This window comes from Haliotis cracherodii, unplaced genomic scaffold (genome assembly GCF_022045235.1).
Source record: "Haliotis cracherodii isolate W230 unplaced genomic scaffold, xgHalCrac1.p SCAF_14, whole genome shotgun sequence".
Lineage (NCBI taxonomy): Eukaryota > Metazoa > Mollusca > Gastropoda > Lepetellida > Haliotidae > Haliotis > Haliotis cracherodii.
This window is the reverse complement of record NW_027266269.1, coordinates 38,165,813-38,190,889: the sequence shown is the minus strand read 5'-3', so window position 1 is coordinate 38,190,889 and position 25,077 is coordinate 38,165,813. Positions and strand designations below refer to the sequence as shown.

Below are 25,077 nucleotides of genomic sequence, written 5' to 3'. Positions count from 1 at the left end.
GTATGCTTCCAGGTGTACTTTATATATCACATGTGTGCTGTATGCTTCCAGGAGTACTTATTCAAGCATCAGTACGGATCAGTGGAAAATTCCGACTTGTGGACAGTCTTCAATGAGGTAGTGATTACATGTTTTATACTTCCTAATATACATAATCATAATTAAATTGAAAACATTGTAAGCATGACTCAAATAATGATATATTTTTATCAATATTCACATTGTGCTGTTTTAGTTTGTTATATACCAGTAGTTGGGCGGGCATTCGTCGGTTAAGACTGTCAGGCACGTTTGATTGTTTTGTTTGTTTGTTGTTTAACGCCGCACTCAGCAATATTCAAGCCATATGACGGTGGTCTGTAAATAATCGACTCTGAACCAGACACTCCAGTTGTTGACACCATGAGAATCGATCCGTGCAATTGGGATACGATGACATACATCAACCAAGTCAGCGAGCCTGACCACCCAATCCCGTTAGTCGCCTCTTTCGACAAGCATAGTCGCCAGGGTTGCTGAAGACCAATTCTAACTCGAATATTCCCGGTTTGTCAGACACGTACAGCGATAGATATGCTCAGGTATGTTTCTGTCTTCAATACTGGTGAAAAATACCTGGTCCAAATACATGTTGTTGGGCACTTTAATAACTGATGCCCATTGCCATGTCAGATTCAAATACATGTCAAGGAGTTAAATGCTTGTTCAAATACATATGATCAGATAAGTAATGTCGTCAGGTAATTCATTAACAGTTCAAAAACATGTTATAATGTAATTCATTAACGGTTTAAATACTTGTCGCGAGCTAATAGAGTAACGGTTCAAATTAATGTTGTCAGATACTTCAATGACGTGTCGAAAATACATGTTGTCGGGTCATTGATTAACGGTTCAACTATATGTTCTCAGTTAATATATTAACATTTCAAATGCATGTTTTCAGGTTCTTGATTTACTGTTGAAATACTTGTCAGATAAATTATTAACGGTTCAAATACGTGTTATTGGGTAATCGATTAACGGTTTAAATACTTGTTGTCAGGTAATTGATTAACGGTTCAAATAGTTGTCAGGTAATTTATTAAAGGTTCACATACTTGTTGTCAGGTTATTCATTAAAGGTTCAAATACTCATTGTGATCAGGTAATTGATTAACGCTTCAAATAGTTGTCAGGTAATTTATTAAAGGTTCAAATATTTGTTGTCAGGTCATTCATTAAAGGTTCAAATACTCATTGTCAGGTAATTGAATAACGGTTGTCAGGTAATTCATTAAAGGTTCAAATACTTGTTGTCAGGTAATTCATTAAAGGTTCAAATACTCGATGTCAGGTAATTCATTAAAGGTTCAAAAACTTGTTAGGTAACTCATTAAAGGTTTAAATACTTAATGTCAGGTAATTGAATAACGGGTTTTGTACATGGTGTCAGGTAATTTATTAACGGTTAAGATACATCATATCAGGTACTTCAATAACGGTTTAAGTACACGATGTCAGGTAATATGAATGATGGTTCATCTGCATGTTGATTCGTGGATTATATTTTCCATTATTACTGAGCCACCTCAATATTCTGTTTCGGTTCAACACTGAATACTGAACACTGAACACTGAACACTGAACACACTCTGTCATTCTATTGAAGGAAGCGGCAAAGGAAAACATTAGTGTGAACGTTGGAAATTTATTGGAACCGTGGCTGCTACAAATGCATTATCCGGTTGTCATGGTTACAATACCACGATCAGGGGCCCTCGAAGTCAGTCAACAGCTATTCCAAACCAACATGAGCGTGGACGTCAGCGACGATGGAGCCAAATACGGGTATGTTGCCACTGGGATTTTGTAAACACATTAATGCAGGGACGCGTTAAAGTACACACACGCACAGACATATAATAGTTAATGGAAACAGATTTGCAAACGGTATTGGTTTTGTCTGTGACGTGTGATTCTTGCTTTTAAATGCATAGTAAATGCTTATCTCAGGAAGACATACCACACCCCCTTCCACCTGCTCAGATTTTATTCAGAGGTCTTTTGTTTTGTAACGTGTATGTCAGGGTCTTAGATACCGTTAGCGTAGAGGACAAAATGGCGCCGAAGTACTTAGCTAACCTACTATATATATATAGTTAATCATTACATATATTTTAATATTTCTTTGCAGATATAAATGGGATATTCCCTTAACTTACGCTACTGCATCTGACACTTCGTCCTTCAGTAAAGAGCACACATTTCAGGACATATCGTGGCTCTACAGAACACAGAATTCCAGTAAGATTGTTCAAATAAACATATACTACTCATTTTTAGAGACAATTCTGTTATTCTGTGATCCAACAAAACCGACTGCCTGTCACGTGAATTGTTGACGTGTTATTGCCTTTCGCGGCAATCCATCGGTTTGTCCACTAGTGTAACTGCCGTTATCCACTCTCACCCTAGTCCATGAGATGTCACGGATGTTTAAAGTCAGGCTGTCCTCTCATAACGTTACGAAGTGCGGTCAGATGTACACACAGCGAAACAAAGCTACAATTCGGACATATTTTGGCCAAACCCACCTGTTTTAATTTGGGAAAAAAGTTCCATGCCACATAAGTCTACAAGCACAGCTATGGAAAGTTTGAACCTGATCCCGCTTGGCTAGTGTCATCGCCACATTATGTCTCAATTTATATCTCCAAAGTTACCAAAACTTGTAAAATGTCTTGGCTACGTCAAAGGTGGACGTTGACTTAGATATTTGTACACGTTTACCATGTTGCTTATTTGCAGACATGCCAAATGAAAAAGAAATCTCTTTTGCAAAGTACTCAAGTTTCGTTTACACCATCATTTATCCTCCTCACGAGCTACATTCACGCTCACAACATTTCTATTACCATTGTTGTAGGCGTTTTATATTAAACTTATTATCAGAGATGGTCAAAATGGGAGATGTGTGTGACGAGTCAATTCATCATCAACCAAGTCACTGAGTCTGACCATCCGAACCTGTAATCCACATTAAGATGACATCTATGGAGTATGTATTTAAATAAGTACAGACAAGACAGGCTTATACGTAGCAATGTTCCCTGTAGGTACAATGGGACAGTTCTAATGAACTCTAACTACTCACGAGGGTTGTGGATGCGTTGTTTCAGCTGAGATGGAAGACGTCAACATCCAAGACCCGTCCACGCCCGGAGGCTGGGTTCTTGTCAACCTCCACCAGACGGGGTACTACAGGGTGAACTATGAGGAGGCCAACTGGTTGGCCCTAGTAAGACAGCTGGAAACAAACCACTCAGTGAGTACAACTTGAAAATAGGTAGTCTTTTAAATGCAGGTATGATGCACATATCGGACGTTGGGTTCTTGATAACTTCCACCAGACAGGATAGTATAGGGTAAAGTATGATGAGGCATACAGTTGGAAACTGACTCCACAGTAAGTAGAACCTTGAACGAAAGTAGTCTTTAAAAAGACAGTGATAGTGCCTACCCCGCAGGTTGGGTTCTTGTTAACCTCTCCAGTCCGGGTTCCACGGGGAGAAGGATGATGAGTTCAATTTGTTAGCCCCAGTTAAATGCAAGGGTTAGCGACACAACATGTCCCCATCACATTCAAACTCTCCAATTATAAGAAAATATTACTTGCCTTTGTGTCTGACACATGTTAAATTCAGGGGCTGAATGAGAACTTACTACGGTCTGGATGGTAAAATGTATGTTGCCCCGGACTCTTTTTTATCATTTTTGTCACTTATCCAGACACTCATTTGAAATATATGTCTACAGATGTATTTGATTGCAGGTTATCCCGCCTGTCAACAGAGCTCAGATAATCGATGATGCGTTTAGTTTGGCTGGGTAAGCTATTCGTTGACAAAATGACGGAAACTATCGGTATCATGACACTGAGAGGGTTCGTTTGCATGTTCGCTCGAACGCTGAGTGTCCTGAAGAATTGTATTGTGAAAAGAACATGATAGGTTGCCACCTCCTCTCAGTCCAAAAAATACCCTTAGTGGTTCGTTATTCCAGTTATGCGTCCCCAGCAAACACTGCTGGTCATAAGTTGCGACCAAATGGGTCGGGTGGTCAGGCTCTGTGACTTGATTGATGGCGTGTCATATCCCGACGGTGTGGATCGTTGATCAGTCACTTGATTGTCTGGTTCTCGAATATTTACAGTCCTCAGCCAAATAGCTGTAATATTGCTGAATGATAAGTTTTACAAACGAACAGTGTAAATAATGTGTTTGTGAAAATATATTCTCTATACTATCCCATTCCGGTAAGATTTTTTATCGGTCAATCCCTAATACCCAAAAGGGTTGGTCTACTGAACGCCTCCATAGCCTTCCGGACACTCGGCTTCCTGAGGAATGACAGCGACTATGTCTCCTGGACTCCGGCTGTCCGCGTCCTGGACGTCCTGGACTCACGACTGATGGACACTCGCTTCTATGGGGCTTTCAAGGCAAGTGTGTTTCTGATGTCGCAACTACTTCATTGTCTTTATTTGAGTGGGTGTGTGAGTTGGGTTTAACGTCGCTTTGAACAGCTATCTCACGGCGTGGAAGTTTAGTGTGAGATGAAGGCCCAAAGTGTTGCAGGTTCAAGACTTTTAGCATTTTGTGCTGACAGGACAGGAATCTGGGTCACAACACTTTACGATTGGGTCACACGTGACACTAGATGCATTGGTAGTGAAGTTCTTCATCATCAGTTCATTAGGTTCTATATATCTTGTAAACAACCAGTCATTTGCATTGACATCACGTCAACGCACCTGAATATGTTGTGCTGGTATTTCAGTATGTGAGTGAGTTGGGTTTATCTCCGCTTTGAATGGTGTCAATTGTATGCCTGCATGGAATCTTTATGTGTGACGAAGGCCCTAAGTGGTCCACAACGTTTGCCATTTTGATAAAACCCACGAGATCGGTTGTTGTGCTGACAGACCAAGAATCAGGGCGAAAATTCTTGCAAAGGGAAGGAGACTGTACAGGCGCCTTAGACGATAGAACCACACGTGCGACATTCCTAATCTGCAGTTTTATTGGTTGTCAAGTTTTTGTCACACTAAATACTAATTAGATTCTATTGATCTTATACAGGCACATTCACTTCGGTTGTTGTGTTAAGTTTGTAACAAATTGTTATGCTGTATCCTCAGGAATTTGTGCTGGATCTGGTGACGAGTGCTTACAGGGACTATGGAGTGGAGGTTGACGACTCGGACACGCCCCTTGTTGTGTGAGTTATGCCTGGGTATAGTTTGCAAATCTAGAAAAAAGGAGAAGCATATCATTAAGATTGTATGATTTATGTTTCGTAAATAATGCCGAACTAAATCAAACTTAACATGGGTGGCCCAGTGGATCGGGGCACCACACTTCACCCTGAGACGTAAATACTGCTGGTCGTGGGTTCGAATCCAAGATTAGCCTTACCAATGATCAATGCTCATAGGCATCACCATTATGGCAAATGTTCAATATTCTACGTCACGTAGACTTTCCGCCCACATAAAGCTGATTCGCTGTGATTGTAGTAAAAAAGCCTAGTTAAACCCAAATCGCCTATTCTTTCCTATTCCAACCTCAGAAATAGTAGCCTCTAAAACATGTTTCTAATGTCATAAAAGTACATGTATTCAAATAAATTATTATAGAGTAATTTCTTTAGTCAACAAAGGCCTTGGCTGCACAGTTAATTGCTATGTTAAGTACATGTACTTATGATATATTGTATAATATAAAATGATATTTAGTTATTTTTATTAAGATAGAATAGTTTGAGATGTGGGCCTAAATAGTGACTAAGGAACCCGAGTCATTCACCCACAGTGTCACCTGGTTTGAAATCGGTGACTAAAGAAACCGAGTCACTCACCCACAATGTCACCTGGTTTGAAATCGGTGACTAAAGAAACCGAGTCACTCACCCACAATGTCACCTGGTTTGAAATCAGTGAATAAAGAAACCGAGTCACTCACCCACAGTGTCACCTGGTTTGAAATCAGTGACGAAAGAAACCGAGTCAGTCACCCACAGTGTCACCTGGTTTGAAATCGGTGACTAAAAAACCCGACTCATTCGCCCACAGTGTCACCTGGTTTGAAATCGGTGACTGAAGAAACCGAGTCACTCACCCTTAATGTCATCTGGTTTGAAATCCGTGACACACGAACCCGAGTTAATCACCCACAATGTCACCTGGTTTGAAATTAGTGACACAAGAACCCGAGTCACTCACCCACAATGTCACCTGGTTTGAAATCAGTGACACAAGAACCCGTGTCACTCACCCACAGTGTCACCTGGTTTGAAATCAGTGACACACGAACCCGAGTCATTCACCCACAATGTCACTGTTTAAAATCAGTGACACACGAACCCGAGTCATTCACCCACAATGTCACTGTTTGAAATTAGTAAGGAACGTCAACAATGCACGTTGGTCTCTGGTTTGAAACTGTAACTAAAGAACTTATGTACCATGACAACCAGGCTGTCCGTGAATCTTTGTTCCTGATCAGGAATCTACACTCGTTTTAATAACATATTAATTCAAATGTTATGGTGTCTGCGACCTTCCATCCCCAATATCATATTACAGGAATCTTCCAAGTATTTACAACCAATCTTCAAACGTCCGCGGGGAACAGAGCTCAGTTATAAATAAAACCATATGTCAGCTTATGGGGATTTCAAATAGACACCTTTGTGAAATCCACGAACTCGGTTTGGTGCCTTCAAACCAAGGATCAAAATCAACCTGGATCCGAAACCACGATCTGCGTAATCCTCCACGACAAAGGTACGCAACTGTATACACGAACTGCGACGCCATAGAGGACCTGACAACTATTGTCCATTTGTCGAACAAAAAATTCAACACACTAATTTCAAATATTGCACTTATCGTCCATGTCTTCAACAGCTATCAGCGAGCCAGGGTCGCACGTATGGCATGTCGGCTGGGCCTCGGGAGTTGTTTAGCTGATTCCTCACGTCTGTTTAACCGCTGGACCGTCGACCAGGACAAGTACAGGTAACACGGCGACTAAATCGTACTTTATCAGTTCGCATTGTTAAACTGTGCATATATATACTATTAGAGCCGATTTTTAGGTATTTGTAGTTCATTGAAAATCCTTTTAATTTGAATTTTGTTAGGGTTTGAATGTGTACATGCATGTGTTTAGTATAGTTATAAGATAAAACATAAGAAACAAGCCCTTGCTGCCATGGCCAGCGGCCGTTTCAGGCTATTTTCCCAGGGGTTGGTGACAGCAATAGTATAATGTTGCAGCTAAGACTTAAAGGTTAATTGTCTTGTGTGGAGTCTTAGAGGTCGTGACCTGATCAACCGCGATAAGCATCCCACAAGAATTTCAGATATAGATTTGGACGAATGAGCCAGAGGAAGAGAATAGAAAGTTTAAAGATATGAATAAATACATTACAATTTTCTTGGACAATATGACCATATCATAAAACATTCCATGTGTACGATTCATCAACTGGTACTTGTAGGCCATCCCCGGATATTGTGGACATCGTCAACTGCTACGGGGTACGGGAAGGGGGGTTAGAGGCGTGGCAGGCGGTTTACGACGCCTACAGCACCGCCACTGACTACCGATACGCACACCGACTGCTGACTGGTCTGGCCTGTCCCAAAGAGCCGTGGCTCATCAGAAGGTACACTCCATACACCAGGGACATTTTACGTTTGCTAATTCCTTGATTTATGTGTTACTTCTTGATCCATGTGCTCAGAAGTTGTTTGACCAAGGTTACAACAAGTAAGGCCTTAGTGAAGCTTTCAAAAAGTTAAATTGGAGACATGTGCAGGACATTTCCAAATTAGAGACAAAAATGACGTGCAATGCAATTCCCAATTTCGACATGTACCATATGTTCCCATGTCTTTTTCAGGTGAACAATTGACTTGGCGTTGCATGTGTTTTTGACGAGTGTTACCGGTGGGGCAGGATACGCTCACCTTTTCGCGAACACCTGGTATCATCACTAATTGATATTGATTCATAAACACATGCTCTTGATATAGTCGTAATCGTACAATCGACTCAGCCTCACGCAGAGGTTTCTATTGGGTATGGAAAGGGTTTTGTCGCTTTAATCACTATTCATTATGTCCTCAACTTCACTATACAATCTAGCCTCGATTTCTCAGTGTATTGGATATGATACTCTTGGTATTCGAGGACGTAGAAGTCTATGTCCTGTTCAGATACTCACAGTGATATGCTGGGGCGGTCGGGTAGCCTAGTGGTTAAAGCGTTCGCTCGTCACACGCTGTGTTGTACTCACTGATATAACCTCTTTGTACTCTTGTTTTGTATATGGGCCGGAGGCCTTTAGTGAAATAAAACATCTTGATCTATGGGGCAGTCGGGTATCCTAGTGGTTAAAGCATTTTTCGTCACGCCGAAGACTTGGGTTCGATTCCCGTTATGGGTACAATGTATGAAGCCCATTTCTGGTGTCCCCCGCCGTGATATTGCTAGAATATTGCTAAAAGCAGCGTAAAATCTCACTCACTCACTCACTCGCCCACTCACTCGCCCACTCGCCCACCCACCCACCCACTCGCCCAACCACCCACTCACTCACTCACTCACTCACTCACTCACTCACTCACTCACCCACCAAACCCACTCACTCACTCACTCACTCACTCACTGACTCACTCACTCGCTCCCTCACCCACCCACCCTCTCACTCACTCACTCACTCACTCACTCACTCACTCACTCACTCACTCACTCACTCACTCACACTCACTCACAATGATCTGCTTGACAGGGTTCTTGATGTCGCAAGTGACTCCAAGAAGATAAAGTCATTCCATCAGACAATTATCTTCACCACCTTGGCCAGGTCCCCGGATGCCATGCACATCGTATGGGACTACGTGAAGGAAAACGTCAACACGTGAGTGACTTCCATGCGTGTTGGAAGTGGAGGAGGGGAAGCAGTCACTCATGGTGGCGCAAAAGCCGTGTATAAAACTTCCCTTAAGCGTGCCCAAATCGTGGGTTTTAATTCCGGTTCTTCCTCATTCACATGTTAGCCTATACGAGGCGGAAGCCTCACTGTACGCTCTTAGAAGACGTCCCAATCGCTAAATAAAATTTAAACACGGAGCATTCCTATCACAAAACACCCGCAGAAGTGACGTCGTTTGTTTATGCTAGATATGCTTATGATACTGTCGGAATCGTACAATTGACTCCGCTTTTAGCAGAGATTTCTATTGACTTTGGAAAGGCTTTAGTCGCTTTTAAATACATCATTGTGATCCCCCATGTCTTGGTCACCTTCAGGTTGTAACTCCGGAGCATATACAGACCAGTACATATGTTGGCAACCTAGAATGAGTAGTTGGGGGACTTATTGGCAGTTAACGTCTTGGAGGGGGCACGGCTGGCCCAGTCGTCTAAGGCTCCGCGATTCGCTGTGCAGAGTTGCGTCCCTTGGGCACTCCAGAAACCTATGATCGTGGGTTCGAATCCCGGTTCGCCCCAATTATGTTTCTAGGTTTGTTAGCACCATACCCGTGCTCGTGGGTTTCACCGAAGTGGTAAACGTCTGAGACCTGCATCACTTCGGGCTTTCCTCCCACATTAAGCTGACACGCGATATAATTGGAATACTGTTAAAAGCGGCGTTTACCCAACTCACTCACTCACCACTGTTAACGTCTTGGAAAGTCTATCTCTTTCGTTGTACAGCCCATCGACCTGTGGCCTACCTTCTGGCGTTTAAGTAGCTGATCCAGCATTTGATGCGTGTGTTTCAGGCTCCGGAAGACAATAGTAAGGAACGTCCTAGTTGTTGCCGCCCAAACACTGACCAGCAGTACGTTTATAGCAGAGGTAAGACGGTATCGTAAGGACATTTCTATTCGATTCCTTATAGGGACAAATGTCAAAAGCCCATGTCTGGTGCCCCCCACCGTCCATTTCCGGAAATAGTACTAATCGCGGCGTAAAACATAACTCAATCACTTACTCATTCGTGCAAAAGCTGAATTTGATTGGCCTGTTTTTTAAACAGATAATCAGTTATGAAAAGCGTGATTTGCCTTCGAGATAAACAACCTGAACCAGAACGATGATTTGTTTCAACTCAGGAAAATTGTTAGGCTGCCAAGAGATTTGACATCGTTTGTCTTGAGCAGTGAGTTAAAAAATAATGCATCAAATGAAGTTTCATTAGCTTTCCATTAATATTAGCATTATCACATTATTCGTCACACTCGCCCGTGTTCAAAGTGTGAAGCCCACAAGTCTTGGCAGTGCTGGCGTATTGCTAAAAGCACAGTAATTCAATACTCACTAACTCACTAATTCAACAGTGTATTGTCATGATAACTATATGTATTCTTTACAGCTTGAACTCCTGGCGAACAACACAAGATCTATCAAGCCTTCTGTAGTCAGTTCAGCCATGTCTGCATTCAACACCAGGAAGTTGTGGATGGAGGACCACAGCGCCGTGCTGACAGAGTGGTTCACTGAGATGGGTTATGGGAATTATTTATGGTAGTTGTGTACGGTAGTGTCGCGGGGTATGGTAGTTATGTACTGTAGAGGGACACGGGGTATAATAGTTATGTACTGTAGAGCGTCACAGGGTATGGTAGTTATGTACAGTTGAGTGTCACGGGGTATGGTAGTTATGTACTGTAGAGCGTCACGGGGTATGGTAGTTATGTACAGTTGAGTGTCACGGGGTATGGTAGTTATGTAGTGTAGAGTGTCACGGGGTATGGTAGTTATGTACTGTAGAGTGTCACGGGTTATGGTAGTTGTGTACTGTAGAGTGTCACGGGGTATGGTAGTTATGTAGTGTAGAGTGTCACGGGGTATGGTAGTTATGTACTGTAGAGTGTCACGGGGTATGGTAGTTGTGTACTGTAGAGAGTCACGGGGTATGGTAGTTATGTAGTGTTGAGTGTCACGGGGTATGGTAGTTGTGTACTGAAGAGAGTCACGGGGTATGGTAGTTATGTACTGTAGAGGGTCACGGGGTATCGTAGTTATGTAGTGTTGAGTGTCACGGGGTATGGTAGTTGTGTACTGAAGAGAGTCACGGGGTATGGTAGTTATGTACTGTAGAGGGTCACGGGGTATGGTAGTTGTGTACTGTAGAGTGTCACGGGGTATGGTAGTTATGTACTGTTGAGTGTCACGGGGTAAGGTAGTTGTGTACTGTTGAGTATCACGGGGTATGGTAGTTATGTACTGTTGAGTGTCACGGGGTATGGTAGTTATGTACTGTAGAGGGTCACGGGGTATGTTAGTTGTGTACTGTAGAGTGTCACGGGGTATGGTAGTTATGTACTGTTGAGTGTCAAGGGGTATGGTAGTTATGTACTGTAGAGCGTCAAGGGGTATGGTAGTTATGTACTGTAGAGAGTCACGGGGTATGTTAGTTGTGTACTGTAGAGGGTCGAGGGGTATGGTAGTTATGTACTGTAGAGTGTCACGGGGTATGGTAGTAATGTACTGTAGAGTGTCACGGGGTATGGTAGTTGTGTACTGTAGAGAGTCACGGGGTATGGTAGTTATGTACTGTAGAGTGTCACGGGGTATGGTAGTTATGTACTGTAGAGAGTCACGGGGTATGTTAGTTGTGTACTGTAGAGGGTCACGGGGTATGGTAGTTGTGTACTGTAGAGAGTCACGGGGTATGGTAGTTGTGTACTGTAGAGAGTCACGGGGTATGGTAGTTGTGTACTGTAGAGTGTCACGGGGTATGGTAGTTGTGTACTGTAGAGTGTCACGGGGTATGGTAGTTATGTACTGTAGAGTGTCACGGGGTATGGTAGTTATGTACTGTAGAGAGTCACGGGGTATGGTAGTTGTGTACTGTAGAGTGTCACGGGGTATGGTAGTTGTGTAGTGTAGAGTGTCATGAGGTATGGTAGTACATCCTTGTATCATATGATATGTCTCAGTGCCTCTACCTCCTTGTATCATATGATACGTCTCAGTTACTGCACGTCCTTGTATCATATGATATGTCTCAGTTCCTCCACGTCCTTGTATCATATGATATGTCTCAGTTCCTCCACGTCCTTGTATCATATGATACGTCTCAGTTCCTCACCTTCCTTGTATCATATGATATGTCTCAGTCCCTCCACGTCCTTGTATCATATGATACGTCTCAGTTCCTCCACGTCCTTGTATCATATGATATGTCTCAGTTCCTCACCTTCCTTGTATCATATGATATGTCTCAGTCCCTCCACGTCCTTGTATCATATGATATGTCTCAGTTCCTCTACTTCCTTGCATCATATGATACGTCTCAGTTCCTCCACGTCCTTGTATCATATGAAATGTCTCAGTTCCTGCACGTCCTTGTATCATATGATACGTCTCAGTTCCTCACCTTCCTTGTATCATATGATATGTCTCAGTCCCTCCACGTCCTTGTATCATATGATACGTCTCAGTTCCTCACCTTCCTTGTATCATATGATATGTCTCAGTTCCTCCACGTCCTTGTATCATATGATACGTCTCAGTTCCTCACCTTCCTTGTATCATATGATATGTCTCAGTTCCTCCACGTCCTTGTATCATGTGATACGTCTCAGTTCCTCACCTTCCTTGTATCATATGATATGTCTCAGTCCCTCCACGTCCTTGTATCATATGATACGTCTCAGTTCCTCACCTTCCTTGTATCATATGATATGTCTCAGTCCCTCCACGTCCTTATATCATATGATACGTCTCAGTTCCTCCACGTCCTTGTATCATATGATATGTCTCAGTTCCTCCACGTCCTTGTATCATATGATACGTCTCAGTTCCTCACCTTCCTTGTATCATATGATATGTCTCAGTCCCTCCACGTCCTTGTATCATATGATACGTCTCAGTTCCTCACCTTCCTTGTATCATATGATATGTCTCAGTCCCTCCACGTCCTTGTATCATATGATACGTCTCAGTTCCTCCACGTCCTTGTATCATATGATATGTCTCAGTCCCTCCACGTCCTTGTATCATATGATATGTCTCAGTTCCTCCACGTCCTTGTATCATATGATATGTCTCAGTCCCTCCACGTCCTTGTATCATATGATACGTCTCAGTTCCTCACCTTCCTTGTATCATATGATATGTCTCAGTCCCTCCACGTCCTTGTATCATATGATACGTCACAGTTCCTGACCTTCCTTGTATCATATGATATGACTCAGTTCCTCCACGTCCTTGCATCATATGATACGTCTCAATCCCTCCACGTCCTTGTATCATATGATATGACTCAGTTCCACTCCCTCCTTGTATCATATGATATTTATCAGTTCCTGACCTTCCTTGTATCATATGATACGTCTCAGTCCCTCCACGTCCTTGTATCATATGATATGTCTCAGTTCCTCACCTTCCTTGTATCATATGATATTTCTCAGTCCCTCCACGTCCTTGTATCATATGATACGTCTCAGTTCCTCACCTTCCTTGTATCATATGATATTTATCAGTTCCTGACCTTCCTTGTATCATATGATATGTCTCAGTTCCTCCACGTCCTTGTATCATATGATACGTCTCAGTTCCTCACCTTCCTTGTATCATATGATATGTCTCAGTTCCTCCACGTCCTTGTATCATATGATACGTCTCAGTTCCTCACCTTCCTTGTATCATATGATACGTCTCAGTCCCTCCACGTCCTTGTATCATATGATATGACTCAGTTCCACTCCCTCCTTGTATCATATGATATTTATCAGTTCCTCCACGTCCTTGCATCATATGATATGACTCAGTCCCTCCACATCCTTGTATCATATGATATGACTCAGTTCCTGACCTTCCTTGTATCATATGATATGTCTCTGTTCCTCCACGTCCTTGTATCATATGATATTTATCAGTTCCTGACCTTCCTTGTATCATATGATACGTCTCAGTTCCTGCACGTCCTTGCATCATATGATATGTCTCAGTTCCTCCACGTCCTTGTATCATATGATATTTATCAGTTCCTGACCTTCCTTGTATCATATGATATGTCTCAGTCCCTCCACGTCCTTGTATCATATGATATTTACCAGTTCCTGACCTTCCTTGTATCATATGATACGTCTCAGTTCCTGCACGTCCTTGCATCATATGATATGTCTCAGTTCCTCCACGTCCTTGTATCATATGATATGTCTCAGTTCCTCCACGTCCTTGTATCATATGATACGTCTCAGTTCCTCCACGTTTTTGTATCATATGACATGTCTCAGTCCCTCCACGTCCTTGTATCATATGATACGTCTCAGTCCCTCCACGTCCTTGTATCATATGATACGTTTCAGTCCCTCCACGTCCTTGTATCATATGATATGACTCAGTTCCACTCCCTCCTTGTATCATATGATATTTATCAGTTCCTCACCTTCCTTGTATCATATGATATTTATCAGTTCCTGACCTTCCTTGTATCATATGATACGTCTCAGTTCCTGCACGTCCTTGCATCATATGATATGTCTCAGTTCCTCCACGTCCTTGTATCATATGATACGTCTCAGTCCCTCCACGTCCTTGTATCATATGATACGTCTCAGTTCCTCCACGTCCTTGTATCATATGATATGTCTCAGTCCCTCCACGTCCTTGTATCATATGATATGTCTCAGTCCCTCCACGTCCTTGTATCATATGATATGTCTCAGTCCCTCCACGTCCTTGTATCATATGATATGACTCAGTCCCTCCACGTCCTTGTATCATATGATATGTCTCAGTTCCTCACCTTCCTTGTATCATATGATATGTCTCAGTCCCTCCACGTCCTTGTATCATATGATACGTCTCAGTTCCTCACCTTCCTTGTATCATATGATACGTCTCAGTTCCTCCACGTCCTTGTATCATATGATACGTCTCAGTTCCTGCACGTCCTTGCATCATATGATATGTCTCAGTTCCTCACCTTCCTTGTCTCATATGATATGTCTCAGTCCCTCCACGTCCTTGTATCATATGATACGTCTCAGTTCCTCACCTTCCTTGTATCATATGATATGACTCAGTTCCTCCACGTCCTTGTATCATATGATATGTCTCAGTTCCACTACCTCCTTGTATCATATGATATCTGTAGTGGGGGCACGGGTGGCCCAGTCGTCTAAGGCGCCGAGATTCGCTGTGCAGAGAGTTGCGTCCCTTGGGCACGCCAGAAACCTATGATTGTGGGTTCGAATCCCGGTTCGCCCCGATTATGTTTCTAGGTTTGTCAGCACCATACCCGTGCTCGTGGGTTTCACCGAAGTGGTAAACGTCTGAGACCTGCATCACTTCGGGCTTTCCTCCCACATTAAGCTGACACGCCGTGATATAACTGGAATACTGTTAAAAGCGGCGTTAAACCCAACTCACTCACTCACTCACTGATATCTGTAGTATCATAGAACTTTGAACAATAAGGGATCAATTGATATCCCCGAAGGATACATGGACGTTTTTTCGTAAAACTCCTAGGTGTATCCGAATTAGTTTCTTACTTGTCACAGTTCCACGTTATGTTCTAGAACAGGAGATACACGTATTACCTTTCTAAACATCAATAATTCATTCATTCGTTGTCACAAGACAACACAAAGCTAAATTTTTCATAAATGTAAAAAAGTAAATAACTGTTTTATGAAAAGTAAATGATCTCATTTTTATCAGGCAGCATGATAGGACTCACATACCACAGGTAACCCTCAACGTAACATATAGCGGAACCTGTCAAATAGTCACTTCCCATAGGCCTGCCACGTGAAGATCCGGGGTAGAATAGGTCTTCAGCAACCCATGCTTGCCGGAAAAGGCGACTATGCTTGTCGTAAGAGGCGACTAACGGGATCGGGTGGTCAGACTCGCTGACTTGGTTGATGCATGTCATCGATCCCAATTGCGTGGATCGATGCTTATGATGTCAAGCACTGGATTGTCCGGTCCAGGCTCGATTATTTACAGACCGCCGTCATATAGCTGGAATACCTCTGAGTGCGGCGTTAAACAACAAATAAGCAAACAAACAAACAAAACCCATAGGCCTGTGTATCGACGGAACAGGGAATTTACAATGTTAACTCGAGCAACTGTTTGTTTTCGAGATGTGTTGGTCACAGTGTCCTAATGCTGACGTGTGAGGAGAGTGACTTCCATTGTGACGTAGGAAGGCCACGTGCTGCACGCGCGAATGGTTGGAGTGAAGGTGGGCGTTTCAGTGTAAGCCTCCATTTTGAACCATACTGGTTATGTAAAGACGAATTAAAACGCATGTTTTGGCTTACAATGGATTCCTATATGAATATCATTAGTTTTCTTTTTAGTGAACCCAAACTACCATCACACCATTATTTTCTTGAACATTTGCACTAAAATGTAGATACAGTTAAACCTTTGTAAATGCTACTAAGTCTATATAAATGAATGTTGGTTTGACGTATTATTGTTGTACCAGTCTGTAAACAATGGCGTTGAGTCCCGAAGAGACGGCTATAATAAACGGTTAACTATCAAAATGCCATGTTTTCACTGTGGATCTTTCATCACTGACACCTCGCACAATACAAATCCTCCGAAATGGATTTAAATGCATAAATGTCGACTCACGTTAAAACAATATTTCAGCTCTATAACAGTGGCCTGAAAGAAATCAAGGATGATCCAGGCAGACCAGAGGTTGATAGAATGAACATTAATCCCAAAGACACCGATGGCACACTGAGCATTCACCCGTTCCTAAGGCTACTGACAAGTAGTGGGTGCTAGTGGCTATTCTGACACGAAATCTCACTAGCTATCGAGAGGTGCAGGTGTTTGCTGTGCGATAATCTATAAATATTCTCCATGACAAAAATAACAAACGCTCGTTCATTCATACAGGTTGGACTGTAATCACGGTTTCTAGTCCAATATACTCGTTAAAAAGTATTCTAATACAGTATAATCTTACAAGTTTGTGTCGGACATTGGTCTAAGCTGATTCGGTCCATTATTTACAGGTGCCATCACTGATTGTTATTGGTCCATTCATATAACTTCCAAAGCAGTATTGCCCTTTACGCCATGTGGAATCTGTTTCTGAAGAAAAAATAGGCTGACTATGATATGCATCTAGGATTGCTAAATCATTGAAACATTTAAAGAAGGACCTGTTGCGTATACTCATTGACATGATACATGTGATATCGGCTATATTACCCGTATCAAAAATATCACCATGGAATAAACATTTCTTGTTTGCTTCATATTATCCATCAAAAATGGATGTCGTGGATTGATTCATGTCATCGTGTCCCAATTATATGGATCGATGCTCATGATGTCAATCACTGGATTGTCAAGTCCAGACGCGATTATTTATAGCTGGAATATTGCTTAGTGCGGTGTTAAACAACAAATAAAAAACAAACAAAACTCTGACATTCAATCAACTCAGTCCCCGAGCCTTACCACCCAATCGATTAAGTCGCCTCTCATGGCAAGCATACGTTGATGGGCCCTATATTCGCGGGTTATAGCTGGTAAAATGTACATGTGCAGGCAATATAGCTCTACACTGAATGTATATGTTTATCTCCTGTTTCAAACTGACGAGGATGAAGTTTCTAAATGCTGATGCCAGTGGTGGAATGTAAACACGTGGCAGCGCACACAGCTGCGTTGCAGGAAAACGTCAGATCGCCTAGTACGCTGTCGCTATAGACGCGTTGCTCCGAGATGACGAAATTATACACAAAAAAGAGATTTCTTCAAGATGTGAATCACAAAGTCACTCACAAATGCAATTGTAGTAACAAATATTTATTCAAAGTCTTGCATCAGGCTATTGGTACTCATGTATTCGCCCTTGGAGGGAATTATTTAAAGAAACACCATTTGAATCACATAGCGCCATTTGACAATACTATTTAACTCATAATCTGTGTTGTATATAAAACGACAAAAACCTTTCCACATCCAATAGAAATCTCTGCACAAAGCAGAGTCGATTGAACGACACCGACTATATCATGACATGTCTTCATGACTCACGATCAAATAGTAATGATACTGTTCGCAGGATACGGGGACATAAATTCAGCTATGGCACATACACTGGAAGGGAACTTAAAGTAAGAAGAAGGCGTACTCAGGGGGGAGACAAGAATAAACTGAAGTTTTCGACGGTAGACTGAATAGGGCACTGTGGACGAGAATTATTCCACGAAGAGTTACCTCTCTTATATCACCGAGAACTCGCTCATCGACGAAGACGAGCAAACAATCCATCAAACACAATCAGAGCAGCCGGGTCGTACACCCTCCTTCATTTAAATAACGCTGAGGTAGAATCATCCCCTACTGTTTTGCACTTTGTAAGATTTACTCTGATGAAGAATCATCATTTCCTCACATACTCACCATGCCCGGGATTTGAGGTACAAACACACACAGGCAATGTCGATATTGTACGAGCGCCTCTAACAATACTCCCTGCAATCAAAAACACTGCCACGTTGTTTTTGTTTTGTTTTGTTTGTTGTTTAACGCCGCACATCAGCACTATTCAAACTATATGACGGTGGTCTGAAAAATATTGGAGACTGGACCAGACAATCCAGTTACTGACATCATGAGCATCGATGCACGCAGCTGGGATATGGTGACATACATCAACCAAGACAGCGAGCCTGACCACCCGATCCCGTTAGTCGCCTTTTCCGGCAAGCATGGGTTGCTGAAGACCGATTCTAGGAGGGAAATATGAAATTAAAAGTGAAACATTGTAATATAGAGATAGAGGAAACATCGACAGACCAGGCAACAAGACAAGAGATATATTAAAGAGAGAAGAGAAGAGACAAGACCAGATATAATCCCTATTGTTAACATATGGAACAGTTTGTGTGTATATATACTACTCAAAAGAAGTTAAGGATCACCTGATTCTTTCATATTACAATAGTTAATCTCTCATGCCATGACAGATTAACATTACCAATATGAAAGAATCGGGTGATCCTTAACTTCTTTTGAGTAGTATACAAATAAATTTAATTTAGTCCTGCCTCTTACAAACACAAGAGGATTTGTAACCTTGTTACAGGAGAGGCTACCCTGCTCTTAGAGGCCTGTGTTTTCGAGCAGACGACGCGATGTTAGAATAAATTAAGCTCCTAAATAGAAGTAATAAGCGGTAATTGTTGAATGAAGTGTTATTATTACGCGCAACTTTAGTTCAAAACAGTACCCGAGGATAGAAGAAAATTGTTCATTCAGTTCAGAAATACCAAATTGAGTAAAACATATTCTCCTAATTCTCCACTTTTTTCAAGCATATCATTCAGTTTATCTTCCATTACAAGGCAGATATGCATGCGCGTTTCAGCACATACGTCTTTGGACTGCTGGAAACTTAATGAGGAGACGTTCTGTTGGATGACATGCCAATTGATGTCCAATGTGGTATAAACTGGAAACATTAGATTGCAATGTCTGACGTCAACGCTGAATCAACGTCTGATTTCAACGTCGTTTAACCTTTCATTTTCAACGTTGAAATGCGCCGTTGATTCAATGTTGATACAACTTTGTTGTACTTGCATGTATATAATGTATATATGATTACGACGATAGACACTTTAACTTTATTTTCCAGCGATAACAGGCGAGATTGTTCTCATACAGTGAACCTTCTCTAACAGATGAATGCATAGATGCTGGAGCAATCTCTCCAATGTCAAACGATTGGTTGGAGATCACACAGGCCACTTAATTCACTTCTCACACACAATTTCGTGATTGTTGACTGAAGATGTATAACATGCAACAGTTTGCTGTGCACTGTTGCGTCAAGAATTGTATGATCGTGGTTCGAATCCTGGTTTGCTCTCATTGTTCCTAGGTTTATCAGCACCACACCCATTCTCGCTGGTTTCACCAAAGAGGTCGATTCCAAGACATGCATTTTCCTCCCCCCAAGTTGACCCCCCTGGAAATACAGCAAACTACGTTTATAACGAACACGCTGACAACGAACTGACGGATGAAACGAACTATTTCTTGGTCCCGTCCATTTGCTGTATATTTGTTGTACATATGCTTATAACGAACTACGGTTATAACGAATTCAAATTAGTGGTCTCATTGAGTTCGTTATGACCGTTGTTCCAATGATATTCCAACTTAGCTCACTCATACGCTATTAGTTCACACCATCCATCTACAAGTCATCAAGTCCGATGGTAATTGCCATGTGACTCAGACGGCGGAAGGACATGCTACTCCGTGACCGGATACACTTCATCAACTCCGTCAGCTCAGAGAACCATGGCCAGGCGTGTGTACGAGCAGTACTGGTGTCAGGGGAACGAATGACTGCATACATGTTTGTATGTTGAATGGTTTAAATCCGCATTCTGCAATATTCCAGTTATCTGACAGCGCTTTTGGAAATAATCGACCCTGGACCAGACAATCCAGTGAGTGATGTAAGCATCGCTTGGGACAGGATAACAAGCATCTGTCACGTCAGCGAGCCTGACCCCACGTGCCCGTTAGTCGCCTCGTAATTACAAGCATGACTTGCTGAAGACCGAGTCTAACCCGGACCTTAACTGGGACAGACACGTAGTTGTATTGTGTGTGAATGATGTTTCACGCCGCAGTATTTCATCAAGTCTAAATCAGGCAGACTGGTGGTCGTTATGAGCGATGCCATCAGGTCTGACCAATGATACTTACTTACTTACTTACTTTGGAGATTTAACGTGCGCTTTCCGACTGATTGAGGGTGGTTTGTAATGCGGTTCGATGTGTTAGGTAGTGTGTGCAGTTGATGAGTGCGTGTTCTGGGGTTTCTGGTTGTTTGCAGTGTGGGCAGTTACCTGTAGTGTGTTTTTTAAATTTTTTTAGGTGGTTATTTAGGTTGGTGTGTCCTGTTTGGAGTTTAGTGATTACTCTGTCGATTTTTTTGGATGGATGGAGAATTTTTGGTTTGGTTAGTGGTTTGCTGAGCACTTTTTTGATTTGGCTATTTGAGTTTAGATATAGGTTATGCCATTTTTTTGTGATTTTTTGCTTGTTTACACTTTTAATTTCTGATTTTGAGTTGGGTAAGTTTAAGCTTATTTCTGGGATTTTGAGGGATAGTTTAGCTGCTTTATCGGCGTTTTCATTACCGTATATTCCTACGTGGGCGGGTATCCACAAGAAGGTTATTTGTTTGCCTGCCTTAGTTAGGTCGTTGGAGCTTTTAAGTATTTGATTTATTAATTTAGGTCGGTTTTTGGTATTTTTGTTTTGGAGGGCTTGCAGTCCACTTAGGGAGTCGGTAAGTATTAGGATTTTTTTGTGTTTTTTGGATTCTTGATTATGGAGGGCTGAGGCCATGCCCATTAGTTCTGCCGTGAATATTGATTGGTTGTTTGGGAGTCGGAAGGATTGTGTGGTTTTAGTTGGTTGTGTGGTATGGACTCCGAAACCTGTGTGTTTGGAGGTCGGATTTGAAGATCCGTCCGTGTAAATGTGACACCAATTTGGCCAATTTTCGTGTATGTATGCTAGTGTGGTAGTTTTAGCTATGTTTGGGTCGGTTTGTTTATTTATTTGGCTGGCTAGTGTTGTGTCTATTTTGGGTATTTTAAGTTTAGGGGTGAAGATATTTGATTGTTTGCAGTTTTGTTTAAGACTTTTAATTTGGTGTTCATTTAGGTAGTTTGTTATTCTTTGGGATATTGGGGTAAGTAAGGGATGTTTACGAGCTAGAGCTTGGTTTTTGGGGCTGATGTTTTGGTTTATTAAGTTTTGGATGAGAGGGTTTGATTGGGACGCGGCCCAGAAATTTAAGCTTAGCTGTTCCCTGAGTAGACTTAGTGGCATTTCTCCTGAAGTGAGGTGTAGGAGGTGCCATGTTGGGTGCGTGTAATTAGTTTGAGAGCCTGATATTGTATTGAGTCAAGTTTTTTAGATAGAGAGTTGTTTAGGGTGTTGTATATGGCGCAGCCGTAGTCTAGTTTTGATCTAATTAGTGATATGTAGAGAGAGAGGAGGGTATCTTTGGATGCTCCCCAGTTAGAGCCAGTTAGGCATCTTAGGGTGTTTAGGTCCTTACTGCATTTAGTTGTTAGGTTTTGGATGTGAGCATCCCAGGTGAGATGTTCATCGAAAATAAGTCCTAAGAATTTGGTTTGTTTTTGAAATTTGATTGTTTGATTGTTTAGCTGGAGGATTGGGGAGGCGGGTTTCATGTTTTTATGTTTGAATACTATTCCTGTTGTTTTTTCTGAGTTAAGGGAGAAGCCCCATTTGTCAGCCCATTGTTGTATTTTATTAAGAGATTTTTGGAGTAAATTTTGGACCATGTTCATGCTTTTAGTGCGGATCCAGATGGCTCCATCATCCGCGAATTTTGATGTGTTTACTTTAGGGGATAGGCCCTCGAATAGATCGTTTATCATTATATTGAAGAGGGTGGGGCTGAGGATACTGCCCTGTGGAGTACCATTTTCTAGGGGACATTGGTCCGATAGAGTTTGGTCTATACCCACGGTTATTTTACGATTGTTTAGGAAGTCCTGGATGTAGTTTATTATCTGACCTTTGAGTCCTATTTTTTTAAGTTTTTGTATTAGCCCATCGTGCCATACCATGTCGAAAGCTTTAGAGAAGTCTAAGAAGATGCCTGTGGTATATTGTTTATTACTTACTTACTTACTTTGGAGATTTAACGTGCGCTTTCCGACTGATGCGTATTTCGCACACGGGCCCGGCCAGGCCATTTAATGTGTTTCCGAAAGGGGCGAGGGTGGTCTGTGCAACCCAAGAGGGGGCTTTAGGGGTTGCTTATATAGAATTTGGGAATTTTGAGATTTGGAATAGATGCTGATGGGGTTGGGGAGGAGAACTAAGGGAGCTGGGTATGGTGGATGATTGTTTGTTTATGTGATTTTGATTTGGTAGGTTATTATGGTTTTAGATGCGTTTTATTAGTTCCGTTTTGATTAAGAATACGCCTAAGGCCTTGAAGTTTTCTAGTTTATTTTGTGGGTTTAGTATTGCTTCTAGAGTGAGAGCCTTGTTTAGATTGAGGGTGGTTTGTAATGCGGTTCGATGTGTTAGGTAGTGTGTGCAGTGGATGAGTGCGTGTTCTGGGGTTTCTGGTTGTTTGCAGTGTGGGCAGTTACCTGTAGTGTGTTTTTTAAATTTTTTTAGGTGGTTATTTAGGTTGGTGTGTCCTGTTTGGAGTTTAGTGATTACTCTGTCGATTTTTTTTGATGGATGGAGAATTTTTGGTTTGGTTAGTGGTTTGCTGAGCACTCTTTTGATTTTGCTATTTGAGTTTAGATATAGGTTATGCCATTTTTTTGTGATTTTTTGTTTGTTTACACTTTTAATTTCTGATTTTGAGATGGGTAAGTTTAAGCTTATTTCTGGGATTTTAAGGGATAGTTTAGCTGCTTTATCGGCGTTTTCATTACCGTATATTCCTACGTGGGCGGGTATCCACAAGAAGGTTATTTGTTTGCCTGCTTTTGTTAGGTCGTTGGAGCTTTTAAGTATTTGATTTATTAATTTAGGTCGGTTTTTGGTATTTTTGTTTTGGAGGGCTTGTAGTCCACTTAGGGAGTCAGTAAGTATTAGGATTTTTTGGTTGTTTTTGGATTCTTGATTGTGGAGGGCTGAGGCCATGCCCATTAGTTCGGCCGTGAATATTGATTGGTTATTTGGGAGTCGGAAGGATTGTGTGGTTTTAGTTGGTTGTGTGGTATGGACTCCGAAACCCGTGTGTTTGGAGGTCGGATCTGAGGATCCGTCCGTGTAAATGTGACACCAATTTGGCCAATTTTTGTGTATGTATGCTAGTGTGGTAGTTTTAGCTATGTTTGGGTCGGTTTGTTTATTTATTTGGCTAGCTAGTGTTGTGTCTATTTTGGGTATTTTAAGTTTAGGGGTGAAGATATTTGATTGTTTGCAGTTTTGTTTAAGATTTTTAATTTGGTGTTCATTTAGGTAGTTTGTTATTCTTTGGGATATTGGGGTAAGTAAGGGGTGTTTACGAGCTAGAGCTTGGTTTTTAGGGCTGATGTTTTGGTTTATTAAGTTTTGGATGAGAGGGTTTGATTGGGACGCGGCCCAGAAATTTAAGCTTAGCTGTTCCCTGCGTAGACTTAGTGGCATTTCTCCTGTTAAGGCCTGAAGTGAGGTGTAGGAGGTGCCATGTTGGGTGCGTGTAATTAGTTTGAGAGCCTGATATTGTATTGAGTCAAGTTTTTTAGATAGAGAGTTGTTTAGGGTGTTGTATATGGCGCAGCCGTAGTCTAGTTTTGATCTAATTAGGGATATGTAGAGAGAGAGGAGAGTATCTTTGGAGGCTCCCCAGTTAGAGCCAGTTAGGCATCTTAGGGTGTTTAGGTCTTTACTGCATTTAGTTGTTAGGTTTTGGATGTGAGCATCCCAGGTGAGATGTTCATCGAAAATAAGTCCTAAGAATTTGGTTTGTTTTTGAAATTTGATTGTTTGGTTGTTTAGCTGGAGGATTGGGGAGGCGGGTTTCATGTTTTTATGTTTGAATACTATTCCTGTTGTTTTTTCTGAGTTAAGGGAGAAGCCCCATTTGTCAGCCCATTGTTGTATATTGTTTATTTAGTTGTCCTGTCTTAATATCTTGTTCTAGTCGGGCGAGGTTATCTAGGGTTGAGCGGCCAGGAGACCAATGATCCATTCAGTCACCTTTTACGACAATCATTGACTACCAATCTCTTCCCGGACGCGCAACGGTACTGATTAACATGAAACAAATGGTGGGAATAGCATAAGCCATGTCGTTATTTACCATGATCCAGTGAGTTATCGTTGACTGAGTGAGTTGGGCTTTGTATTGACTTAGTGAGTTCAGTTTTACCACAACTGAGTGGGTTCAGTTCTACTACAGCTGAGGGAGTTCAGTTTTACCACAACTGAGTGTGTTCAGTGTTACCACAACTGAGAGAGTTCAGTGTTACCACAACTGAGTGAGTTCAGTTTTACCACA

At 41.9% G+C, this 25,077-nt stretch overlaps 2 protein-coding genes across 2 annotated transcripts in view; both read left to right on the top strand.

Moving 5' to 3' along the window:
* LOC139460815 (thyrotropin-releasing hormone-degrading ectoenzyme-like) overlaps nucleotides 1–11,007 on the top strand; it is a 36,393-nt gene extending 25,386 nt beyond the window's left edge. The window contains exons 10-21 of the mRNA XM_071242293.1: nucleotides 52–117; nucleotides 1,652–1,830; nucleotides 2,177–2,286; nucleotides 3,162–3,307; nucleotides 3,815–3,870; nucleotides 4,336–4,483; nucleotides 5,183–5,262; nucleotides 6,953–7,063; nucleotides 7,549–7,716; nucleotides 8,845–8,973; nucleotides 9,842–9,917; nucleotides 10,435–11,007. Coding sequence (XP_071098394.1) covers nucleotides 52–117; nucleotides 1,652–1,830; nucleotides 2,177–2,286; nucleotides 3,162–3,307; nucleotides 3,815–3,870; nucleotides 4,336–4,483; nucleotides 5,183–5,262; nucleotides 6,953–7,063; nucleotides 7,549–7,716; nucleotides 8,845–8,973; nucleotides 9,842–9,917; nucleotides 10,435–10,590 — 1,425 coding nt within the window. The 3' untranslated portion in view covers nucleotides 10,591–11,007. The remainder of the gene's footprint in view (nucleotides 1–51; nucleotides 118–1,651; nucleotides 1,831–2,176; nucleotides 2,287–3,161; nucleotides 3,308–3,814; nucleotides 3,871–4,335; nucleotides 4,484–5,182; nucleotides 5,263–6,952; nucleotides 7,064–7,548; nucleotides 7,717–8,844; nucleotides 8,974–9,841; nucleotides 9,918–10,434) is intronic.
* A 1,060-nt stretch (nucleotides 11,008–12,067) lies between these two features.
* Nucleotides 12,068–15,199, top strand: LOC139460419 (uro-adherence factor A-like). Its single transcript, XM_071241913.1, has one exon. It carries the CDS (start codon nucleotides 12,068–12,070, stop codon nucleotides 15,197–15,199), a length of 3,132 nt encoding a protein of 1,043 aa, XP_071098014.1.
* Nucleotides 15,200–25,077: the final 9,878 nt, after the last annotated feature.